At 41.7% G+C, this 22,305-nt stretch overlaps 2 protein-coding genes across 2 annotated transcripts in view; both read left to right on the top strand.

Moving 5' to 3' along the window:
- The first annotated feature begins 71 nt into the window (after positions 1–71).
- Positions 72–12,730, top strand: slc25a22a (solute carrier family 25 member 22a). Its single transcript, XM_062462456.1, has 11 exons — positions 72–351; positions 4,759–4,966; positions 5,098–5,223; positions 5,418–5,473; positions 5,770–5,860; positions 6,585–6,642; positions 7,373–7,433; positions 7,699–7,843; positions 7,969–8,123; positions 8,207–8,282; positions 8,810–12,730. Exons 2-11 carry the CDS (start codon positions 4,947–4,949, stop codon positions 8,961–8,963), a joined length of 942 nt encoding a protein of 313 aa, XP_062318440.1. The 5' UTR covers positions 72–351; positions 4,759–4,946; the 3' UTR covers positions 8,964–12,730.
- Positions 12,731–15,414: 2,684 nt separating this feature from the next.
- syt7a (synaptotagmin VIIa) overlaps positions 15,415–22,305 on the top strand; it is a 64,824-nt gene continuing 57,933 nt past the window's right edge. Inside the window, exon 1 of the mRNA XM_062460834.1 lies at positions 15,415–15,683. Within this exon, the coding sequence (XP_062316818.1) occupies positions 15,650–15,683 (34 nt within the window). The 5' untranslated portion in view covers positions 15,415–15,649. The remainder of the gene's footprint in view (positions 15,684–22,305) is intronic.

The raw sequence follows: 22,305 nt of genomic DNA, 5'->3' as shown, positions 1-22,305 counted from the left end.
ATTCTCAAGGTCATTGAGTTGAGAGAAATCGTCACGATGACGCTATAACCCCATCCCCCACTCTACTCAGGAACACCTTTGCAACCACTGTAAATGTGAATTCAGATTGCAGTTTCTGGCATAGGCCACTAGAGGACCTATATTCCCATTTTTACGATCATAACCACCCCTTCCCCCTCCCACCGTTGCGCGCTTGCTCTCCCTCCCACCCCGCTATCTCCCTTCAAGGGGCACAAATGCTACGGTAGTAACACCGGCAGGTTAGCTATTGTCAGGGTGTGCGCGACAAGGGGTGAAAAATAGATTTTTCATCCTAGATTCAGCCTGATATTACGAAAACGGAACTGCACGGTATGTCGATGAACTAGTTGACGAAATGTAGATGTTTGTATTTTGAATGGTACCTATATTGAATATGTATTTCTTTAAGGTATGCGTATTTGTCCTATATTTTGGTGACACTAACATCACAATCAATCATTTAGAAACAATCTATAAGTGAGCGGCGGATTGCCGCTATCCTGTAGCGAATCATTTCCCGTTATGTGGCAAGACGCGATTCTCCGTTACTATGTGATAGCCAGAATTTTTTTTATCGTGGGGATGGCAGTAACAGTCAGCTACAATCTATTATTTATCACTATGGTTAAGCCTGCGGAAATGTACAAAGGTTGACTGAATGTATCAAGTGGAATCTATGCTGTGACTTTTCTGGCGCCTCTGGGCTGGAAATACTATGGCATGTATTGGCCCATTCATTGAGACCTTCAGTGTAGCTGACATGGCAATGCAACGTTTGTAACAGAAACAGAACAGGTTACAAGTTTATGCTCAGTAGTATGGATCAGATGGAAATGTTAGCTGGCTTGCTTCATTGTACATCCTATTGGATTAACTGGTGAGCGAGCAGTTTCCCAGCCAGACTACGTGTAGCCTACTACCTCAATGCTCAGACCTGGCTTGAAGGCTTCATGACGGTGGAGCATATTGCCTTGTAATGGATACAGGCGACAAGCATTATTAGTCTGTATATGATTATCTATGGGATGTACGCAGTTGCCTACATGCATCCCATTGAACTATAATGGATGTGTGCAAAATTCTAATTGCGATAGCTTGAACCAGTAACCTCGCCATTCATTCATTCACATGTGGAATCAGACATTATTCTATCATTTACTGACACTGTTGGTTAGGTCCTAGGGCTCAGTTATCAATGTCAACCGTTCCAGCAGCTATGGAATAATTTATGAAGACGCTGGTCGCATGCATTTGCATGGAGGAATAGGCCTATTGTAATCTGTTACCTTTGGATATAATAAATGATGGAGCCTACTGTGCTACCACAATCTGTATTGTATCCCGTCGTATTATCTTTACAAGTTGAAGTAACTCGGTGCAAGTGTAAGCTGAAGCATCATGAGGCTGAGTGTCATCTTACACTTGCTGACTACCAGCTGTTTTAAGAGGCGGAGACATCCATGGCCTCGTAGCCTACCTAGCACACGTAGGAGACGTGTCATCTCTAGCCTATGTCCTCTAATGAAAATGTAAACCTAAAGTTGACCGTCATTCTTGTTCCCAACGAGACACATTGTAAACATACATCATCAGATGTTTTAAAACCCTGAAGAGCTTTTAAATACTGATGTTCGTCGTGCTAACCAGAGTAGTTGGGGATAGAGATAGTCAGTTGGTGGGTATTAGGTAATAATCCTACTGCTGGAGGGAAGAGGAAATAGCAATCAGATTTGTTTGTGGCGTATAAATAGACCCTACTTGTAACCATTTTTGAAGAAACCATGACAACAGCATTATGGCAATTACAGCCGCTGGGTTTATATAGTTTTATCTGGGAAAACAGACTACTGCAGTGGATAAATTGAACTGGAACAAACCATCAAAGATGAGGAAACAATATAAATTTCTCATAAAGTTATTTTACAGTGAAATGACAATCACTGTCAAATATCAAAGTTCCTTGAACACAGTAGCCTACTTGAATTTGAGTATGAATATAAATTATACTGACAAACAGAAAACCAGGTCATTATATGTATTGTATTGTATTCACTCATTCTCACAAGACAGAACAGATGAGGGCTGAGGACTAGACTACTCCAAATCATTGAAGGACATTCACTGCCCCCCTAGTATTTTCTCTCCTTTAATCAGACTTGTGTCACAAAGCAGAGCAGGTATTTTTTGCATAGCAAATAAGACTATTTAAAACTAGTATGCTACTAGTATGTTATGATGCAGGTCACCATAACCTTGACTCAACAGAGCAATATCTTTATTTGCCCAATACTTCTAAGTGCGCAGCTGGATTTAAGAGGATGTGCATATGTGGTCCAATTAGTTCATGTGGTCCAATGATGTTCATGTTCAGGACCTTTGACCGCATGGAACGTTTTGGCTAGAATGTTTTAAGACAAGAATCATGAAAACTGTTCAGACCATTAATGCCCAGTTCGTTTTTAGTAACTTTTAACCAGGTATCAGTTTGTCTTAATACCTCTGCAAGTTGAGAATCAAGGGTTTAAAATACTGCCTTGTATCTTGAGGTCAAGGTTCTGAAAGTTGTTCATTAGCCTTAGCCTATGTATTGTTTACTCATCACTGCTTATCTCTCTTTGAAGTACAAACTCAAAATATGACACGTGATGTTTTAAGACGCTGACATTAAACAGTAGTATACTCTCAGTAGGTGAGACAAACTTCCCAGCACTGAACCTTGGAATTCAGTGAATACAGCTATTTGGCCTCAAACATGTTACATTCTACACTTCAGTGATCTTAAAAATCCAAATATCCCAGACAGTTTTAGATGTTTCCCTATGTTTTGTGTGAAGAGCAATTCTCTGGCGAATGAGGGATTCTTCTGTTTAGTACACACTGAGGAACCGTTGTTTTTGAACAGGCCCTCTGTGTCTCACTGTGAATCATCTGAGATTATTTAACAAATACATGTACCAGTGCTGCTGACAGTGTTGCAGGCTGACTGCAGTGGCCTAGTTAAGCCACAGGGAAGAGATCTAGAGAAAAATATGTCAGTTTGATTCAGAGGAAGCTGCCATGCTCTGTCCTCTCTTAGCATTGCCTGTCCACTGGCCTTTTCACTGTGACAACATATTGCATTGCTAAACCCTTCCTAAACCCAACTGCTATGTAGTTAAACTTTCTTTGTACAAGTTATTACGCAAGTAAACCTTGGTATAGGGAGTCTGAGTTGTTCAAGTGGATGTTAACATTGAGCTTGTTGTGGTGACACAACCTTTTAACGACCCCTTTACAACATCCACCTAACCCCTTGTACCCACTCCCCTTCCCCATACTGTGCCTTATTTTACTCTTCCTTTACTATCACATTTGTGATAGCCTATACCGCTATAAAGCACTCAATACTCATTACATTTCAATAACTATGTGCCTACAATGTTTTTACTGCTACAGTTACACAGTTTAACCTTAATGTATAGCCATTACTTCAATGTCAATGATATTAAGACCACCATTAGCGTATATTCAGGTCAGAAAGATTATTATTGAAAACTTTGAAGGAAACGGAAACGGTAAAATCAAAAAGCTGAAAGCAGCAAAAAAGACAAAAAGCTTTTTTTATGGTCAGGAAGAAGTAAGAGGAAATGGGCAAACTACAAGAGCCAGCGATAGAAAAAGGAGAACGATTCTTGAGGTCAAAGGATAAAAGAGAGATAGGAAAGAATAATAAATCTGCACTGTATGTGGTGTATCTTGCAAAGTAGCAGGGAAGAGAAGAGAAGCAGAGGATCCAGGTCCACAGGGGTTTCTCAGTGACCTGCTTTGAACCCGTCCAAACCAAACACAGCAAAGCACAGCTGTATTCTCATTTCATTAAGTACAATCCTCATACTGTGCATTTGGTACAACATGAAAGCAGGGGTGTGTTGGGGGGGGGGGAGCACTGCAATATGTTTGTTGTAAAGAGAGAATCAAGTCGGCTGGCAGTGTTTGGGAGTCGTGACTGCGGGAAGGGGAAAGAGGAGGTTGGAGAGAGAGAGAGAGAGAGAGAGAGAGAGTGAGAGGAGGCGGGTCACACAGTGGGAGAGAGAGGCTGTGATTGGTGGACAGAGGGGGTGGAGAGTGTGAAGGGAAATGGGAAACAGCTTGCCACATCCAGGACCTTCTGTACATCAGGCCTTTGGAATGTTCTGTGTTTTATTATTAAGCTCTTCAGGCTTGTCTTTGTAGGTGAAGTTCCAGCATTTGACTTAAATTAGTTGGAAGCGGTCAAATAAACAGTACAGAAAGATAGCAGCACCAGTGTATTTATAAGCTGATGTGTGGCCAATAGGATATAATCACTGAACTACAATAGCTAAAGTGCTATTTGGGGAACGCTGTTAGTCATGTTGCCAAATAATTAATTCACTGGTTGTTTCTGGAAGGGACTTTACTTAGCCATGGACGCTGTTTCAGATGTGGCCCACATTTTAGGGAGTCATAGAGGGCACATGGGGTAATGTTAATGGCTGTTACCTCTACAGTAATGGAATCCCATTGGTTGTTATGTTGAGCTTTACCGAAAGACACTAGTATCTCAGGGATAACAGATCATGAGCAAAGTACGAAGTTCAGGTGGGAATATACTTGGGAAACAATGTTGCATCAGTGCAACACCCGTCGGGATCCATCGACCCTGCTCTCAATAACACAATTCAGACAACATCTTTGTCAAAGCATTGACCTGAGCCAGTCTTCTCTCATTCTCTGCAGATATACCCAACCTATCCCTAGCGGAGCTTCAAGCTGAGGAATTTAAAATCAGACTGCTCCGTGATACCATCCCAGACACAGAAGAACACATATCAATGTACTGACTGAAATCAATAGACAGGTGCAGCCACTTACTGATAAAGGACAGGCATATCATCACTCTGACTAACTTCCACGGCCTAAGATAAATGGCTGACAAGCAGATCAGGTAAGCATGGACACTTCTGCCTTGTTTGGAAGAAACAGAACTGAAAGTGCTAAGCTCAACACAATATTTCTTTGTGTTCGTTAAATTGATGCCTCTCTTTTTCCATCAACTTCTTCATTGCAACCTTTCAGTTTGCCTGCCAAATTGATCAATGGGGGGATCGCTGGCCTGATTGGAGTGACCTGTGTATTTCCCATTGACTTGGCAAAGACCCGCCTGCAGAACCAGCAAAATGGATCTCGCCTTTACACCAGCATGTAAGTACACTGTTACAGCTAGTTATGTCTGAACTATCAATGTCAATAATACTATTCAATTGGCAGATGTTACATTACATAGCTGTAGGACCTCATCTACCTTTGCTATGTTAACACTGAACTACAATATTTTTGTTTGCCATGGTCTTTATTTTAGGCTGGTATTAGTTGTATTTACTGTGTCTGACTTGCAGGTCTGACTGCCTTATCAAGACTATTCGCTCAGAGGGATATTTTGGAATGTACAGAGGTAAGTTGTGGAGTTTTGTAATATGTGTGTGTGTGTGTACTGTTCAAATCACATGGTACCATAAATTGACGAGTACACACAAAATCCAAATATAACATAGTGAGTGAGTGCTGACTCTAGGGAGGATCAAAGCAGCTTAACTGTGTGGGACTCATTCGTTCATCTGCACACTGGAACCATTCTTATTATCTAGGCCAGGACTGTGTTGTGTGTCAGGGCACGCTGGACATGCCTACCATGATCCAGACTGCTGCTCCTCATCAATAACACACTCTAATTTCCTCTCCTCTCTACAGGAGCTGCGGTAAACTTAACTCTTGTCACTCCTGAGAAAGCCATCAAGTTGGCTGCAAATGACTTCTTCAGGCAACACTTCTCCAAGGATGGGTGAGAACCAGAAGGGGATGACTAACAGGCATTGTCTCCACTCATGCACTCTGACAAACTGACATTTCTGCTGATGTGCCACCCAACTCAAACACTATCACTCTTAACTTAATGGTTTTCCCACAAAGGCCCCATTTAACCTTCCTGTTCATGATGTCCACTCTGACAAGGCTTAGTTTTGTTTCCTACATTTCAAAAGATTTTCTATACTTCCACAGAACTAATACCGATTTTCCAGAAGTATCACATGAGTAACACGGACATAACATGAAAAGATAACAGAGCAGTATCACATTTCATATCAATAGTGAACATCTGGTGATTCTGAAGGCTGTCTGCCAATTGTTCCTGGGTTCAATGTCTGCTTGGATGAGCTTCAATGTCTCTAGAGCATCTATCTGCGTCCGTCTCTATAGCGACAAACGAACGAAGGGGTGAATGGTTGACTTATTAGGCCGGGTGGTTTGGGCTGGTGAATTATTAATGTGTCCCTGTGTGTTTGAAATGGGGGAGTGAGATTAGAAACACAAAAGCTATTCTAAAGTAAATCTTTCAGCTAGTATATCTCTCTCACAAACAAACAAACAAACAAACACTGTCTCTGGATCTCTCATGCATGATTCCATATGCTCTCTTTCTCTTTCTCCATCTCCCATCTCTCCCTCCCGTCATTCTCCAACACCTCTGCTCTCTCTTACTCTACGTTTCTCTTTCCCTCCCACAGCCAGAAGCTCACCTTGCTCAAAGAGATGCTGGCGGGGTGCGGGGCTGGTACGTGCCAGGTGAGTGAGCTGCTCCTCTAACGAGACCTTCCTGCTCCCCATCTGGAGCAAACCCTCTCAGCTCTTCCACCCCTTCGTATCAGCCTGCAAGGAAGCAACTGGGCCTTGAAGAAGTCTCCTCAGCCTCAACTCTAGTACTGCTGTACTCTGTCATTGTGCATGACCGGTCTTTTAATTTGATTTATTATAATTTTAATGTACAGTTGAGATGGAATTTGGGGAAATGACGTGGTAGTGGGTTGTGGGTGTTAGCTGTTGGTCTGGTGTGTTTTCCATTCGTTCAGTGTTCTGCAATCAAGCTTTATGAGACCCTACAAATAGGACCAGTAATTGTTACTAAAATTATGGTACAGGTGATAACGAATATTAAATGAATCTAGGGAGTTGCATTGGGGTTGGTTGAGAAATCAGAAAAGCGAGAGTAACTTGTCCAGTGCTGTCTTTGTGCCTTGTGTGTGAATGAGTCAGAGGGGAAATGCTGTCAATTAGATGCAAAGGCAGTTATCCCAGGGTACATGATTAGATTAAATGTAGCAGGACTAGGATTAAGATTATCACTACCACATGGCCATCTCACCTTTAATCTCATTATCAAGTTACTACTGCATGGATTACTGTATTGTGAAATTATGCAATTACCACACTATTACCTTTTTTTTGGTCATATGTCACTTTAGTTATGTTGTCTTATTGTAATATTGTAATATTGTCTTATTTTTTGGGATCGCAGGTTGTCGTCACTACTCCTATGGAGATGTTGAAAATACAGCTCCAAGATGCTGGAAGGATTGGTAAGAAATAGGAAAAAGCCAACTGTGGTGTAAACACCAGAACTGAGGTGAACGAAAGAAGGGAAAAAGGGGGAGGTTATTTAGGATAATAATCAAAGAATTTAGATCTGCTGCCCTCCCATGGTCAGTACAGAAACCTCAACAGTGACGTTCTTTAATGAGATTTTAAATTCGATGTTGTATGTCTCAAGTCATCCAAGCCCCAGATGTTGTGTTGGTAATGCATTGCTCCTGCCACTCTGCTGCCCATGCCCCTCGCTTGCAGCGGCCCAGAGGAAGCTCATGCCTGAGACAATCCCAGCAGGCACCGTAGAGGCCAAGTCCCCCACTGCCATGCAGTTGACACGTGAGCTACTGAAGAGCAAAGGCATCGCCGGCCTCTACAAGGGCTTGGGCGCCACTCTGCTCAGGTAGTCAGCACATCATCGACACCTGACTAATAATAACCTAGGATCTAAGGTGGGGGTGGGGGGGGGGGAGGGGGGCAGGGCTGATTAACATGCTTCATCTTGCATCCATCTTTTTTCTTTTCCAGGGATGTTCCATTTTCCATCATCTACTTCCCCCTGTTTGCAAACCTGAACAACCTGGGGAAGAGGGGCGCGGAGGGTCCCGCCCCCTTTTACGTCTCATTCATCTCAGGGTGTCTGGCAGGAAGCATTGCTGCCGTGGCTGTTAACCCTGTTGATGGTGAGCAACAAACCTCACACAATCTAATCAGTACAGACAGAAGGTTGTTTGTGTGCGTGAACATGGCTGTTGTGTACGTGCAGTGATCAAGACCAGGCTGCAGTCTCTGAACCGTGGAAGCACAGAAGAAGCCTACAGTGGAGTGTCTGACTGCATCAGGTAATCTCATCATGGCCTTGTTTATTATGAGTCACTGAGCCACCCAGTACAGCAATGGCCAAGAGTATTGGGAGCGACATACATTTTGTGTTTGCAAAGCTTGCTGGGCCTTGGCATAAAATGACTGCTAACATAATTTCAGTAAGTCATATCATCAGCCCAGGGGAAAGTGTGACCTAGTTCTATCCAGGTGAAATCACTCTATCATTCTGAATGGATTTTAAGAGCTGATAGACTTCTGTAAAAGAGGGGACTATTTGCATATATTGAAAATGTTTGCCCCCCAAAAATATGAAATGTCCCTTAATGTGATTACAGTATTCTATAGAAACATGTGAATCATTTTCCTCAAATACTGAACCAGCAAACTTTGCAAAACACAACATTTGTCATTGCCAAAACTTATGGCCACAACTGTACACATCACTGTACTTATCAGGGACGACTTGGACTTGTATATTTTGCATGGAAGTGCTGACCAAACCATTATTAAAGTTTGATTACATTCACATCTTGTTTCCCTTTAGCAAAATCCTCAAGAATGAGGGTCCCTCAGCTTTCCTGAAGGGGGCGTACTGTCGCGCCCTGGTCATTGCACCTCTTTTTGGCATTGCCCAGGTGATCTATTTCCTGGGTGTAGGTGAATACATCCTCAGCTTTTTGCCTAAACGAGACAACTAAGTTCCCCTTCTCAAGGGCTTCCCTACCCCCATCATGCATACTACCAACTGGATCAGGGCTTATCTCTGTCTTAAGGTTTTGATCTGTTGTTGGGTCAGAACAAGACCGCCAGTACAGTTTGTTTTACCCTGTTGAGTTGAATGTCAAGGTTTTTAGCATAGAGTGTAGGAAGAGTCTGTTTGCCAAGCTGCCTATGGTGACTCATCAGGTTCCTGTTATTCAGTCTTCTTGAACCGAAGCCACAAATATCATCATATAATTTCAAACGATCTTTTTTTTGTCTGTTTTGTATTTGTTTTGGGCAAAATTGACAAAATACAGGGTATATCTGTGCTGCTCTAGATCACTGCAGTTTTGAAAGCTGTACAGAAGAAGTTGTTTAGTACTACCCAGCACAAGACCAATAATGATGAAGAATATAGAATATTATATACATTTTTATATGTTATGTTAAAATTTGCATTGAACTAAATACCACAAAAATTTATTGTAATATTCAAGAATACTCCTTTAAATATTGCCCAGATGTTATTACTACTAATTGGCGAAGAACGAACATTTTATTTATTTGCCTGTGTTCCAACCAAAGACCAGGAAATGGGATCTTAACACAATCCATTGGATTTGAACTTACCTGTACAGCCAGATTCCTACCTGTAACTGGTTGTAATGAAACCTGCCATTCAGCCAAGCCATGAGCTGACTCCTATTGCCTTGTACTCGTGGGTCTCTGGTGTCTGGTCACATTACAGTGGGCAGGCTACATCCCTGGTGAAGTCAGCCTCTCTCTACAGCTGATCATCAAGCTCCAAATATAGCTCTCTCTATGAAGGTGTGTGTGTGTGACACATTCCCTATGTACTTTGAAAACATTGGCCAATTGTAAAATTGTGCTCTTAAGATAAGAACGCATCAGAGCAGAAGTGAAGTATCCTCTAAAAAGAGTTACCACCCGTCTGAATGTATCCTTCCCACCGTACGTGACCAGATACCAGAGACGTAGCCTGCTCATATTGATAGAGTAGCAGCTCCAAGTGTAGTAGACCCAGACCAGAGCCATATTAATATAGGCCCTCTATATCTATACATGATTATCCAACATTTATAATGGAGCTCAAATGCATTGGTTTCATATCTTAAATATCAGTACTTGAAGAGTGAATCAGAATCAATTTGATGTTAATGTTGGGCAAAACAACAAGGACCTCAAATTCTTTCAGCAACATTTAAACAATGTATGCTCTAGACATTTTGTTTGCTTTGTTCTCTTGGAGATGCTTCCATGGTGCGTTCTTGTGCATGTTACATCACAGGAAGCCTCCCATTGGTTTATCTTGCTGGAGATCAAGGTGACTTTGATGTGTCATATCCAATCATATTCACTCCTTGCTCCTGCAGGCTCTGCTCTTCAATTGTACTGTTGCACTCATAATGTGCAATGCAACTCTTTAATGTATAATCAAGTATTGGAGTGAGATCAATATTCCTTTAATACATAGAATATATATATATATATATATATATATATATATATATATTCTATATATATGCATACAAACATACAGTAAATAAATAGATATGTATATCTACATGTATATATATCTATATATATACATAATATTACATTGTATTTGTATGTTTTTTTCTGTGTTAGTTTCCACCTTACTGTGTTGGACATATACAGATGATATTAACTTTATGTTTTCGATTGTATCATTTGTTTTGTACATGATGGCTTATTTGCACACCTACCTCTCCAGTTACCCTCTCAATCGATGTTGTTATGATTTTATGTTATGATATTGTGAAAATATCCAATGAATGAATACGTTCTCATTTAATACAGTGAGGATATCATTTGAATTTACTGCAGCAGAAAGGGTTTGATTTAGCTTTAAAGTATATGCAATGAAGAACTGATGTGAAGAACTGTTGTGGAAGCTCTTTGGTGATCACTCGGATGTGTCATGGCTCACATATGGTTCCCCACTCTTTCATTAAATCTGACCAAAAACTCTATATATGTTATACAATACATTAATACCCCTCCTAAATAATTATGATCATCATGAGAATGTGAAAATATGCATACTGCAAAAACAATTTAGAATTTCAGCACCTACACTAGTTCTACAGTACTTTGCGGACCTCAAATTTAAACTTTAATTACATTAGCATTTACATTTTTGAATCAAGGTCAAAATAAAGTTTTTTTATTTTTTTCAAAAGTACCCAAGGGTAAATTTGTTATGCAGATGGGAGATTCAGCAATCCCTGTTCAAAACAAAACATCACAGTGATGCAGATTAATTAATTGCTCAAAAACAAATGCTTATAAAATATAAAACTCCTGAGAAGGTCATGACGACACGTGCTTCTACCCCCCCCCCCCCCCCCATCCACACACTTACTCTCCCATTCCATCCAAATGGATCTGTTTTCAGTGACTAAAAGTAATGGCCGACCCCTTGACCAGTCTTTCTCAGAGGGACCCATTCTGAATGGTCAGGGCTGAGGCCAGTCTCCCAGTATGTGACCATTGATCCCAGCCATCACCAGAGAGCTAGAGAAATGGCCTGCCTGCTCATGCTTTCTTTATTCTTTACTGTGATTGTGTCGTCGTTCGTTCGTTCCTCAACATTCCAATTGCTAATCCATCTGGTGTGATATTATTGTGATTGTAATACTCGTTTCAAGTGTGTGTTGTCATGGATGTGTCTTTATACCCCTGTTTTTTATTTGTTTCCCTTTTCATTTGAATCATGATATCTCCCTAGTTTTTGATTTGATCAGCGGTGAATTTGCACTGAATTTGTGCACCTGGTTGTATATTTGGAGTGTGTGTGTGTGTGACTGTGTAGTGCTGTAGTTGATAGCTGTGTAAATGTAGTTCTTAGTGTGATATTGAGGTGTAATTCTCTATGACTGTCTGTCCCACTCTACTGTCCTCCCTTGTCTATCACACTCCTCCTCCATCGACCTAGCCTTGCTTGTATCACAGGGCTGAAACACGATGTGGAAAACATTTTAAACACCAAATATAGAGATGTAGAGTGTATACAATCAAAGAAAGCACAACATTATTATTATTAGGCACAAGAACAGTCCTCACATTGATAATACTCAGATGAAGTCCTTATCCTGACATTGAAACAACAGGAACACAGTTGGTCTTCTAAGAGACTATTGGTGTTTAACAGTATATCTCACCACTCTACAGTTAATCAGTAAATGTATATTCTGTGTATCCTAAAGACATCCAACCTCAGAATGTAACTTATATATAAAATGACTTCATATATACATTATAGTAAAGATGAGTTTATTAGATATTAGCATTCAGAGATTTGTCTGGAACCCAGCAACATTGACAGATTATAAAATAACCATCTTACTGTTATGCAAATAAATGGAGAACACACGCGACGAGTAGACACCTGTAGTGTAAAGAACACGCAAACACTTTGTTTCACTGCATCACACTATATATTTATCAGTAATGCATCTGACTGGGCATCTGCTCTCTTCCTCCAAGAGGAACCGTGCATTTTAGCACTTTAAAATAATATTGCCCCACACCCCAGTCTCCATCAAGGTATCTCTTATCTACCACCTGGAGGGTGTTATGAATATGTGTGGTGATTTTAGCTATTACAATTGTCCTGGTCATTGTTTACAAGGCAACAAGAGAGAAAAAAATCAAAACACAATGAAGATGTATTCCTTGTCCTAGTTTGCTGTTCAATAAAATGAGATGACTGTCCTGATTCATTGTGGACCTTGGAAAAACTAAGACAATTCATCTTAATTGTCCTTAATATTATTGAAAATAGTTAAATGAATCAAAGAAGACTTGCAACTATGAAATAGGAGAAATAATTTGCTTTTGCTTTCTACTTTATTGCCTTAATGAAAGGTATGCACAATAATAACAGTTTCAGCAGGCACACTTTTTATGCAATTGCATAGTATTGCACCACATACAGTAATTTACACAATTTCACAGAAAAAGTTGGGTTTCGTGTTTGTTACGCAGTACTCACAACCAACACCAGATGTCCCTGTACTGCTGTAGAATTTAAACCTGGCCCGAGAGGTGTATGTATAACTGTAACAAACCCCAACGGAGCCCAGGTCTTCACAACTTTGGTGAGACATTATCAGACACACTGATCTGCCATTTGCTATCCATGCTATTCGTTTATGTAGGACAATGGAGATTTAAGGAAAAGGCTTCAGAATCATGAGCAGTATTAAAGGTGCGTCCGAGGAATAAAAACAAATTGCAGTGAAGTCTGAAGAAGATATTACACACTCACCCAAATCCTTGCTGCTTTGTTCATATGTCCTATGGATTCAACCTCATTGTCAGTTTGCGGTGTGGCTTTAGTCTGTAAGGGGATCATTGTGGCTGCTGGAAATTTCACTCATAAATCTATGGCACATGAACATTGACACACACACACATTGCATGTGCACCCCCCCCCCCCCACCCCCCACTCCCCACCACCCCCGAAGGATTCTCACGCAGACAATTGTCTGTATCTCGTGGTGATGTAGCACCAGCTCATATTTAAGAGTCAGATTTCATATTGGATTTTCAGCAGCTTTGAAGGACTCCTCCTCTATGACATCTACTCCTCTGTTTACACACTAGTATGTAAACACAATGACACAACAGAGGAGCTGGGAGCTCAATTGACCTGCACACAGTGTTTCTACTACCATCCGGGACAGATATGTAAGAAGAAATAAAGAAATACAGCCTCTAGCCTGTGCTTGTTTGTTCAATCAATGTCTTTGCAAAGCCTCCACCCTGAACTATTATTAGCCTTTCTTGCTTTCTAGCGAGAGAGAGAGAGAGAGAGGAGAGGGAGAGGGAGAGAGAAGAGTGTGTGTGTTGGTAGGGGTGGTGGGTGGAGCAAGAAAGGTAGTGTGGCTAAGTGATGCTAAAGGAGTTAAAATTATGGAGGAAATATGGGCATGGAGAGGTGGAGAGAGAGGGACCATCGATGGAGAGAGCTAAGGGATTGAGGGGAGGGTGGTGATGTGTATATAGGTCACTAAATCAATGGGAATCAGGTTTTTCAAGATGGGAAGATGGGGATATTTATAGATACCAACGAGACAGATGCATCTGTGACAGTCACTACAATGCCGAGAGGAAAAACCTGTGAATAGACCCAAGGCCAATTAGGCAGTAGAGAATACAGATCTGTAACGGCAAACGATTTTTTCTAACCTACAGCTGCAAGGGAATCTTATTAAGCTCAACAGCAAAATAAGCAGGGATTCATGCCTTGAGAACGTGACCTTACTGGCTGTATCGACAGAGTGTTTATAAACTGCTGTGTAAAATCAATATTGCAAATCTGATGCAACATTTGCATCAACAAGATACCACAATCTTCCCATCGCATTAAATTTTAAAACTTTTTCTATGATGGAATCGTTTGAGAAAACAATCTCACTACCTTCTTGGACCAGCTGGCTGCGTTGAAAGCCTAAATAATGTAATATGACAGGAAAAGAGAGAGCATCCCTCTGGTATGTTGGGCAGTAGTGCTGTTTGGTCGTGCAGACCACTGTTATGGTGTGCTTCAATTGAGAGGAACTGTTATCACATACACCTGGTAATGACAGCTCTCAAGGTGAAGGTCATCAATCAAGTTTGAAAGGATTCTCCCTCCCGTGACAGAACAACAAACTCATACGACCAATTATGTCTGCCAAAGAAACGTATTTTTGAGGGGTGAAAGATTCTTTATTAAGACCCATCCAACTCAGGAGGTAATGCCACAGTGTTAGCAGAACGCTAGTTTTCATTTATATGAACTAAACCGTACATTTCAAGAACAATAAAGACAAAACATTTGACCGTTCATGGTTATAGGCTACCAGACATGTAGGTGTAGGCTACAGGCTTTGTAAACCGACTAGCATATGGTAGCACGTACTCGTTCGTAATTCGTCGTTCGCAAATGCATGTCGACACTTTCTCCTCTAACACTATTTGCATTTAGATCGGCTGAGGTGCATGCACATTGTAATTCCGTCTTTTTTGTTTGTTTCACACCTGTCTACTCGGACTGAAACCACCTCTTCAACTAAACTTATTTGAAATAGCCTTTCATACTGATTGGTGTTTTGCACAATAAGCTCAATCCTTTCTCATTCATTGCCACAGATGGGAGGCGGGGAGGGTGGTAAGTGAGTGAATAGTAATGATTGCATATTAATAATGAAACGTGGATGTTGCATCGAATAGCTTTCACGCAAGTCAGCACATCTGGATAGTCAAAGGATTTTCAAGACTGTTCGAAAAGCCACTTCCTTAGTCCCGCCGCTTGCTCTTTGAGCGTCACTGTGTGTATTTGCCTGGATATTAGAGAAAGAGAGAGAGAGAGAGAGAGAGAGAGAGAGAGAGAGAGAGAGAGAGAGAGAGAGAGAGAGAGAGACAGAGACAGAGATAGATAGAGAAAAAGAGAGAGAGCAGCTGACAAACTGTCTGCCTACCTGCTCGATCGTACTGGGGGGATAGGCTATAGAAGCACGCGCGCGCACTCTCGCTGAGCAACAAGACAATAAACAGCTACAACAAACGAATTCAGGAGTTCACAAGACGCAAGAGGAGTAATACTTATTGACACAACGCCATCAAATAGCCAAGAAGTGAATTTATAGCCATGTATTTAAATAGGGAAGAGGACGATAGCAAAGGTAAGATATTATAAGAATGTCCACTCTTTGCAAAGAGCATCCTAACAGTTTGAAGGTGTGCGTTTGCCTATACGGTTTTACCCCGTTTATGAGGGTGGTTAACAGTTTTCTTTTCTGTCTTCATCATTGGAGGGTCATTGTCACGGACATTTGCCGATTTAACATCCAATTGTCAATGATATTAATGATATAGGCCTAGGTGGCGATTCGTGAGTTACTCATTGTATACTCTTGTCAGTGGAAAATCATTTTGGGGATGCTTTCGCAGTAGCCTAATTACAGCATTCCTTTATTGTTCTATGATAATAATTCATACATATGTCCTAGCTACTTGTTGTTCGGAAATAACCTAGCCTTCATGCTGTTTTGTCCTTTGAAATGGTGACATCTGGCTATCCAATTGTAAGGGCAACAAAACACAAGGTCACAGCCTCAACAGTAGCCTAATGACTTTCAATGTTTAGGCTCTCCATGACTCCTTAACAATCAACATTCGCGAAATGTATTATTTATTCCGATATAGGCTATTGGGGGGGTGGGGGGGGGGGGGTAGTAGGCAATCCTAGTAGTGTGGGACAAGGAGGATGGGGGAGAGGCATTTATTTGAGAAATCTCTCCCACGTGTTGTTGAGGCATGATTGGGTGTCCAATTCTATACCCTCTACTGGTGTCCCCTGCTGTTGCTATAACATGAATTCGCTCTGGGGACAGGGGTGATTGTAATTACCACCTAAACCTCCAGGTTATACGAAAACACCTGCTGCTACCCAGGGCAATGGAAACGAAGAGGAGGGGCGATTCTGTGTTCATTTCCTCCTCCTGATGTGAGATAATGGTCCCTTGCAATATCATGGATAGTCTACGTGTGTGAGCAAACACCGGGCGTGATAGTAGGGTCTGTGGATTCTATCTTTATCAACGAATGATAGTATATCTTTGCCCGACTCGAAACCATTGTGGGCATGTGCCATATAGGCAAGTAGTAGAAAACCCCCCGCGGAAATGTTTGAGCGTAAGTGACAGAAAGACTATTTATTGTACTATCATTAAAGCAAATTATATCTTATTTTAAACTTTTAAATAATACAATATAATACTTGCCATAATGCACATATAATCTTTGCACCTGTGGCCAGCGACCAAATCAAAGCCTCCGGATTTGATAAATATGTTAATGATCCGACGTGGGTGATCGGTGGTTCCCAGCCTTTCCACGCGTGCTCTGCCTTTAAAATGATCGGTGCGTCTCAAGGTGGACTAGGGGAGAGGTGTGGGGCATATCGATTATAGCCCCGAGAGGATAAAAAGGGGCTGAGGACACAGGGGTTGGTCATGTGTGAGACTGACAATCTTCTCTCGACCAATCACAAAGAAGTAAATGATACCTCCATAATATGTTTGAGAGAGTTAAACTGAAAATCATCATTGAATTCACAGAGACGGAATTTATTTTGAAAGTTAGGATTGCACGAGAAAAGGAAGCTTATTAAACTTCCATATTTTTATTTTATGACTGAATTTGAGTTAAGGAAAATATTCTCACAAAACATCTTAATCAAGGAGATTATCAAATAAACTGAAATATATGTCATATTATCAGAGACAGCCTTCAAAAGCAACTATATAAAAGCTATAATTACTTAGAGCAAACTATTGATATTCAACCTGTAACTTATGGTTTTAGAGTAATGGATTTGATGACGATTTGATGCATTGTTGTGTTTGTGTGATGTCTGTTATAACTATGCTTTTCTTGGACATCAATATAATGTGTGAACATTTGGAGTTGTCTGGTACGCAGTCCCAAAGGAGAATGCCTCTGTTCCACTGACAGCCAGATGGTGGTACAGCTATCAAGACCAATATGTTGAGCTCGCAAACAGCTGCAAATGTGCTGCTGAAGCTTTCCAGAACCATCCATTGTTGCATTTTCACCAACCCATTAAGATGGATTTGCTTGACAAGAACAAGTGAAGTGAGGGAAGACAGTAGGGGTCATGGAGAAGGACGTTCAGGAGGACAGGATGGGTCATGGAGAAGGACGTTCAGGAGGACAGGATGGGTCATGGAGAAGGACGTTCAGGAGGACAGGATAGGTCAGGGAAGTTCAGGAGGAGAGGCCCCCTCGTCACTTGTTGAGGCGAGGGCAACACTAATGATTGACTGATCATGTTTTATTCATGTAATCACCTTGATACTTGTGAGTGAATGGTGGTGTTGTCCAGAGGGGCGGGTAACCGCTTTATAGCATTTCAGAATGGAGGCTGATCAGGCGAGAACTCAAAAGTAGAGTTAGCCTGAAAACCAGACTAATCTGCAAGCTCATGGCTTGTTTGTGCTAGCAGATGGATCTGGCCACCCTCCCAAACAAACAGATTTCACTCTGGCATGAAAAGTGGTGGGCCAATCACAACCTGTTTATCGGACATGGGGCGGGTTTAATACGATTAATATACAAATTATATAGGAGCATTGGTGAGACATTTAAACAACCAAGATGATGTTTAGTTGCTCTGATTGGTTGAATACAATTTTATACAATTGTGTATCCTATACAAAGGCATTTTGTTCTGCGCCTATTGATAACTCCTCTTGGACTAGTGTTTGAAAATGATAATTCTGTGGTGAGCCTAGTCTAATCTTGAATCAACATATTGTGTTGTAACTGGCAACAATCCATCACACATCTGTTGGCTCTCTCTTTCGAGACTGATTGCCTGGATCAAGGATCAAATACCCTGCACTCATTGGATGTCAGTAGTCCTGTGTTTTCAGTTTAAAGTCTGTCAGTCTTAAATCAGCTTCATTCACTACCAGAGAGTTGTAGAGTGATACTGTATGTAATAACAAGGTCAGGTGGTTCAGCACTGATTTACTTTTATGCTGCGCTTGGGTTCAGGTGTGCATTAAAGCTTTGGCCTAAGCGACTAAACAAAATGACTAAACTTGAAGTGTAGAGCTATTTTAAATTTGCAGCCTCTCAGGTATGTCGGAATGTTTTTCTTAGATGGGTCTTAAGTTATTCAGACAGCTTTGTTTAAGGCTGTATAGGCTATATAATGTGGAACCCTCCAAAAAAATTGAAGTAGAAGCAACAAGTAAAACATATTTCTGGATTCAAAGAAATCATGTAGTATTTGCTCTGCATGATTGCAATAGCATGGTGTATTGACTGGAGTTATGATGATGTCAGTGTACAAGCAACACATCAAAGGATCTTCCTTGTTAAAGGAACGAAATGGAAAAGAGGAGAGAATACTGGAGGAGCTTTAATACAGTGTGAAGCAAAGTAGCAGCTGAAGATGGACAGTTTTTAACCACTTTGTTATTATTGCCCTGTAGAAATTGATGATGTCCCTGTACTTCATGGTTGTTTTGCTAATGTGGAATAGGAAATCATTTGTGGGATAGCAGTGCCGGTCATGTAATGTCCATGTCTGTTTGGACAAGATGAATTGAACTGGGGCTTAGAGGACAAGAGATGGCATTTTGGCTTAGAACTCTCATTCACTAGTAATTCTGTGGTTAAAGTAGCAAGTTAAAGTAGTAGTATTATTTAGATATTTATCATTTACTATATATAAATGATAGAATGATTAGGTTGATATGTACTGGAGTGTCAATGGAGGATATAGACCATTCAGATTCAATGTGATGGTTTGACAGTAGTTAAAAATCCAGTTTTACAATTTCATCATAATTTATGAAGGCAGAAGAGTTAATGTATTGGTCCCTAGCTAGTTTTCGTGTGACATTGGTAAAACTATAGTGCTGGAGCTGGCCTTCATGGTGTGCTGCCTCTCTGTGTTTAAAGACGGACAGAGGAGGAGAAGTCACTCATTTTCTGTCCTTAGCACAGCCTTTGTGTCTTCTGGAGAGGAGAACAGGATTGTACCGTACAAACAGCAGGAGAGGGACCAAACAAGGCAAGAGAGAGAGAGAGACAGAGAGAAAGACACAGAGAGAGAGAGACACACAGAGAGAGAGACCCACAGAGAGAGAGAGATACATAGAGAGACACAGAGAGAGAGAGACACACAGAGAGACCCACAGAGAGAGAGAGAGATACACAGAGAGACACAGAGAGAGATAGACACAGAGAGACAGAGAGAGAGAGACACAGAGAGACCCACAGAGAGAGAGAGAGAGAGAGAGAGAGAGAGAGAGAGAGAGAGAGAGAGAGAGAGAGAGAGAGAGAGAGAGAGAGAGAGAGAGAGAGAGAGAGAAGGAGCCCTGGAGTGCTAGCCTGTCAAGGTCACACAGAGGAGAGGAGGCCCCTGTGTGTGCGTATCTGGATGTGTGATGGAGGGAGAGGGAAAGACACAGAGGAAGTGAGCCCTACATAGTGAGAGATAAAGGGGAGGTGACAGCTGATTGGTTTTGGTGTGAGACATTTTTATTGAGAGGGAGAGAGGATGAAAAAGAGGAGAGAAGGAGGGGATGAAAAGGGGTTCGGTAATAAGGTGACATAACACTGCCATAACGCTTCATATTACGCTAGTCCACCTTTTTATTGAGACAAAGAAGGAATGCCCTCGATATGGACTGCCTCGACTGTCATGCTGAACATATTTGAGTTTGAAGGATTGAATGTAAGCTGAGGCAGGAGTGTCGTAGATGTGTGTGGTAGCATCATAGTCCGTGTATGTGGAGAATAAATGTGGGCATGTATGCTGTTATGTAACTATTCATTTCCATAGCGCTCCATGTTCTCCTTGCCGTCTCCTTCTCTTAGACGCTGTTGTTGCTTTTCTCCCTACTATTCTTGGTTTTTGTCAGTCCACTGCACAACATTTACACTGTTATAGTACATTGCAACTTATTTTGACACATTTGACTGCGTATGCATGTTGTTTTTAGCAGTTGAAGCAAGTTGTTCCTGAATTTTTACATAAGACCTGGAATCTGAAAGGAGTTAACTTTCAGCAAACATACTCTAAGTCTAATATAGGCTACTTTATACAGTACAGAGTTCAACCAATAAGCTTTGATTAGGGAAATTGTGTCTAGCAGAGTCTGGCAAACGTATACTCCTGCCATGTTAGGATCAAGAGCTTTTGGAAGAGGGATCAAGATAGTCGAAAAAAATATTGAAATCAGTTTGCGTGGGGAAAGTGCAGGGACGTCTAGAGAAGTGACTGATCCTGAAGGGTCCCTTTGAATGTGGAACTCCTGCTGCGTGCACCTCATGCCTTCCAACTTGATAGGCATGTGAATATAGTGGCAGTGTGGAGCAGGAGGGGGATGATCTGGACACGATCTGGTGTGGCTCCGGTGTAATCTCTGTATAGCAGTGTACGGTAGTGAGTTATGCCTGAAGGGGCATATGTGTGTGTGTGTGGGGGGGGGGGGGCATAGCCGTGTGCTGACTTATTCTTCAGGGGTCAGGGGTTAAAGCTGTTGGTGATAAGCACAGGTCATAGCCAGACCTTTGTGTTCAGACTGTTGAGGTTTAGAGAGTGTGTGTGTGCAGTATGTAGAATATGGAATATACAGATGTAACTGTTGAGGGTTATTATTAATATATTTTCCTTTTCTTCGTTTTGACATTTGATATTGTATTTTGACATAGTATATGTACAGTAGAAGGTAACGTCATCCAATCAACCAGACACACAAGTACACTGCTTGTTTCTGGACTGTGTGTTCAAGTATTTGGCTTGTGCGTTTGTTTCTTGGTATTTAGTTTAAAAAAAGTGTGCAGATCTGTATGTGTACCGGTATCTGGCAAGGTAGTGAGACTGGCAGATTGTGCTGTATGAATGCCATCTCCTCAGCTTGGCTGGCATCCCTCCCTCCCTCCTCCCCCCCATCCCTCCCTCCCTCCTCCCCCCCATCCCACCCTCCCTCCCTCCCTCCACCATCCCTCCACCATCCCTCCACCATCCCTCTCTTTCCCCTTCCATTTCATCTCTCCCCCATGCCTCACTGATGACCAGCAGACTAGGGGAACTAGCCCTTCTTCCCTCCTATCTAACAACAAAGCTTGTCTAGGCTACTTTCTTCCTGACCACAAAGCTACCTGATAGAGCAGCCTGCCAGCAGTCTCCTCTGTGCTGTGCCTGTCTGAGAGAGGGGGTGCTGGCTGTGACAGTATGAGGCTGGTCCCCCCCCATAGACAGCAACCCAGAGCTCTACGTGGCTGTGCATCACACCCCTTCATTTGGGTTGTCTTGAGCTCAGATCACGAGTGTTTTTCGAAAAGGAGAGACTGGGAAGCAGTGGGCATAGTGGAAAGCCTGTTGGTGATGAGAGCTTTGAAAGAGAGTGGGTTCATGGAAAGGTGTCAATTAGGGATGGGGGGAGGTGGAGGGGGGTGGAGGGAGGGGGTGGAGGGAGGGAGGGGGTGGAGGGGTGTGAGGAGACGGAGTGAGAGGGGGTTATCCAGACGGACCATTTTCACACTCTTTGATCAGAGCCAAGATGGCAGAACGAGAAAGAGAACAGAATTTCAGTTGAAGATTGTGGTAGGCTACACTATATCACAATCCCTGCATTCTAAAGTAGATGTTTTTCAAAATAATCTAATAAACAAGTGATAGATTTTAAATTATATGTTGAATTTAGTTAATATTAGGGAACAACCAGCTGTCTTTTTTCTCAGGCAGTATCATAATCACAG

The sequence above is a fragment of the Osmerus eperlanus genome, chromosome 5 (assembly GCF_963692335.1).
Source record: "Osmerus eperlanus chromosome 5, fOsmEpe2.1, whole genome shotgun sequence".
In the NCBI taxonomy this organism is placed as follows: Eukaryota; Metazoa; Chordata; class Actinopteri; order Osmeriformes; family Osmeridae; genus Osmerus; species Osmerus eperlanus.
Note: the sequence above shows the minus strand (reverse complement) of the source record. Positions and strands in the feature narration are given on the sequence as shown.

Excerpts from the sequence above, each read along its gene's own strand:
- slc25a22a (XM_062462456.1), top strand. The coding sequence starts at position 4,947 with ATGGCTGACAAGCAGATCAG. Across the intron at positions 4,967-5,097 it reads ATGGCTGACAAGCAGATCAG|TTTGCCTGCCAAATTGATCA; the intron begins GTAAGCATGGAC and ends GCAACCTTTCAG. Across the intron at positions 5,861-6,584 it reads CAACACTTCTCCAAGGATGG|CCAGAAGCTCACCTTGCTCA; the intron begins GTGAGAACCAGA and ends TCCCTCCCACAG.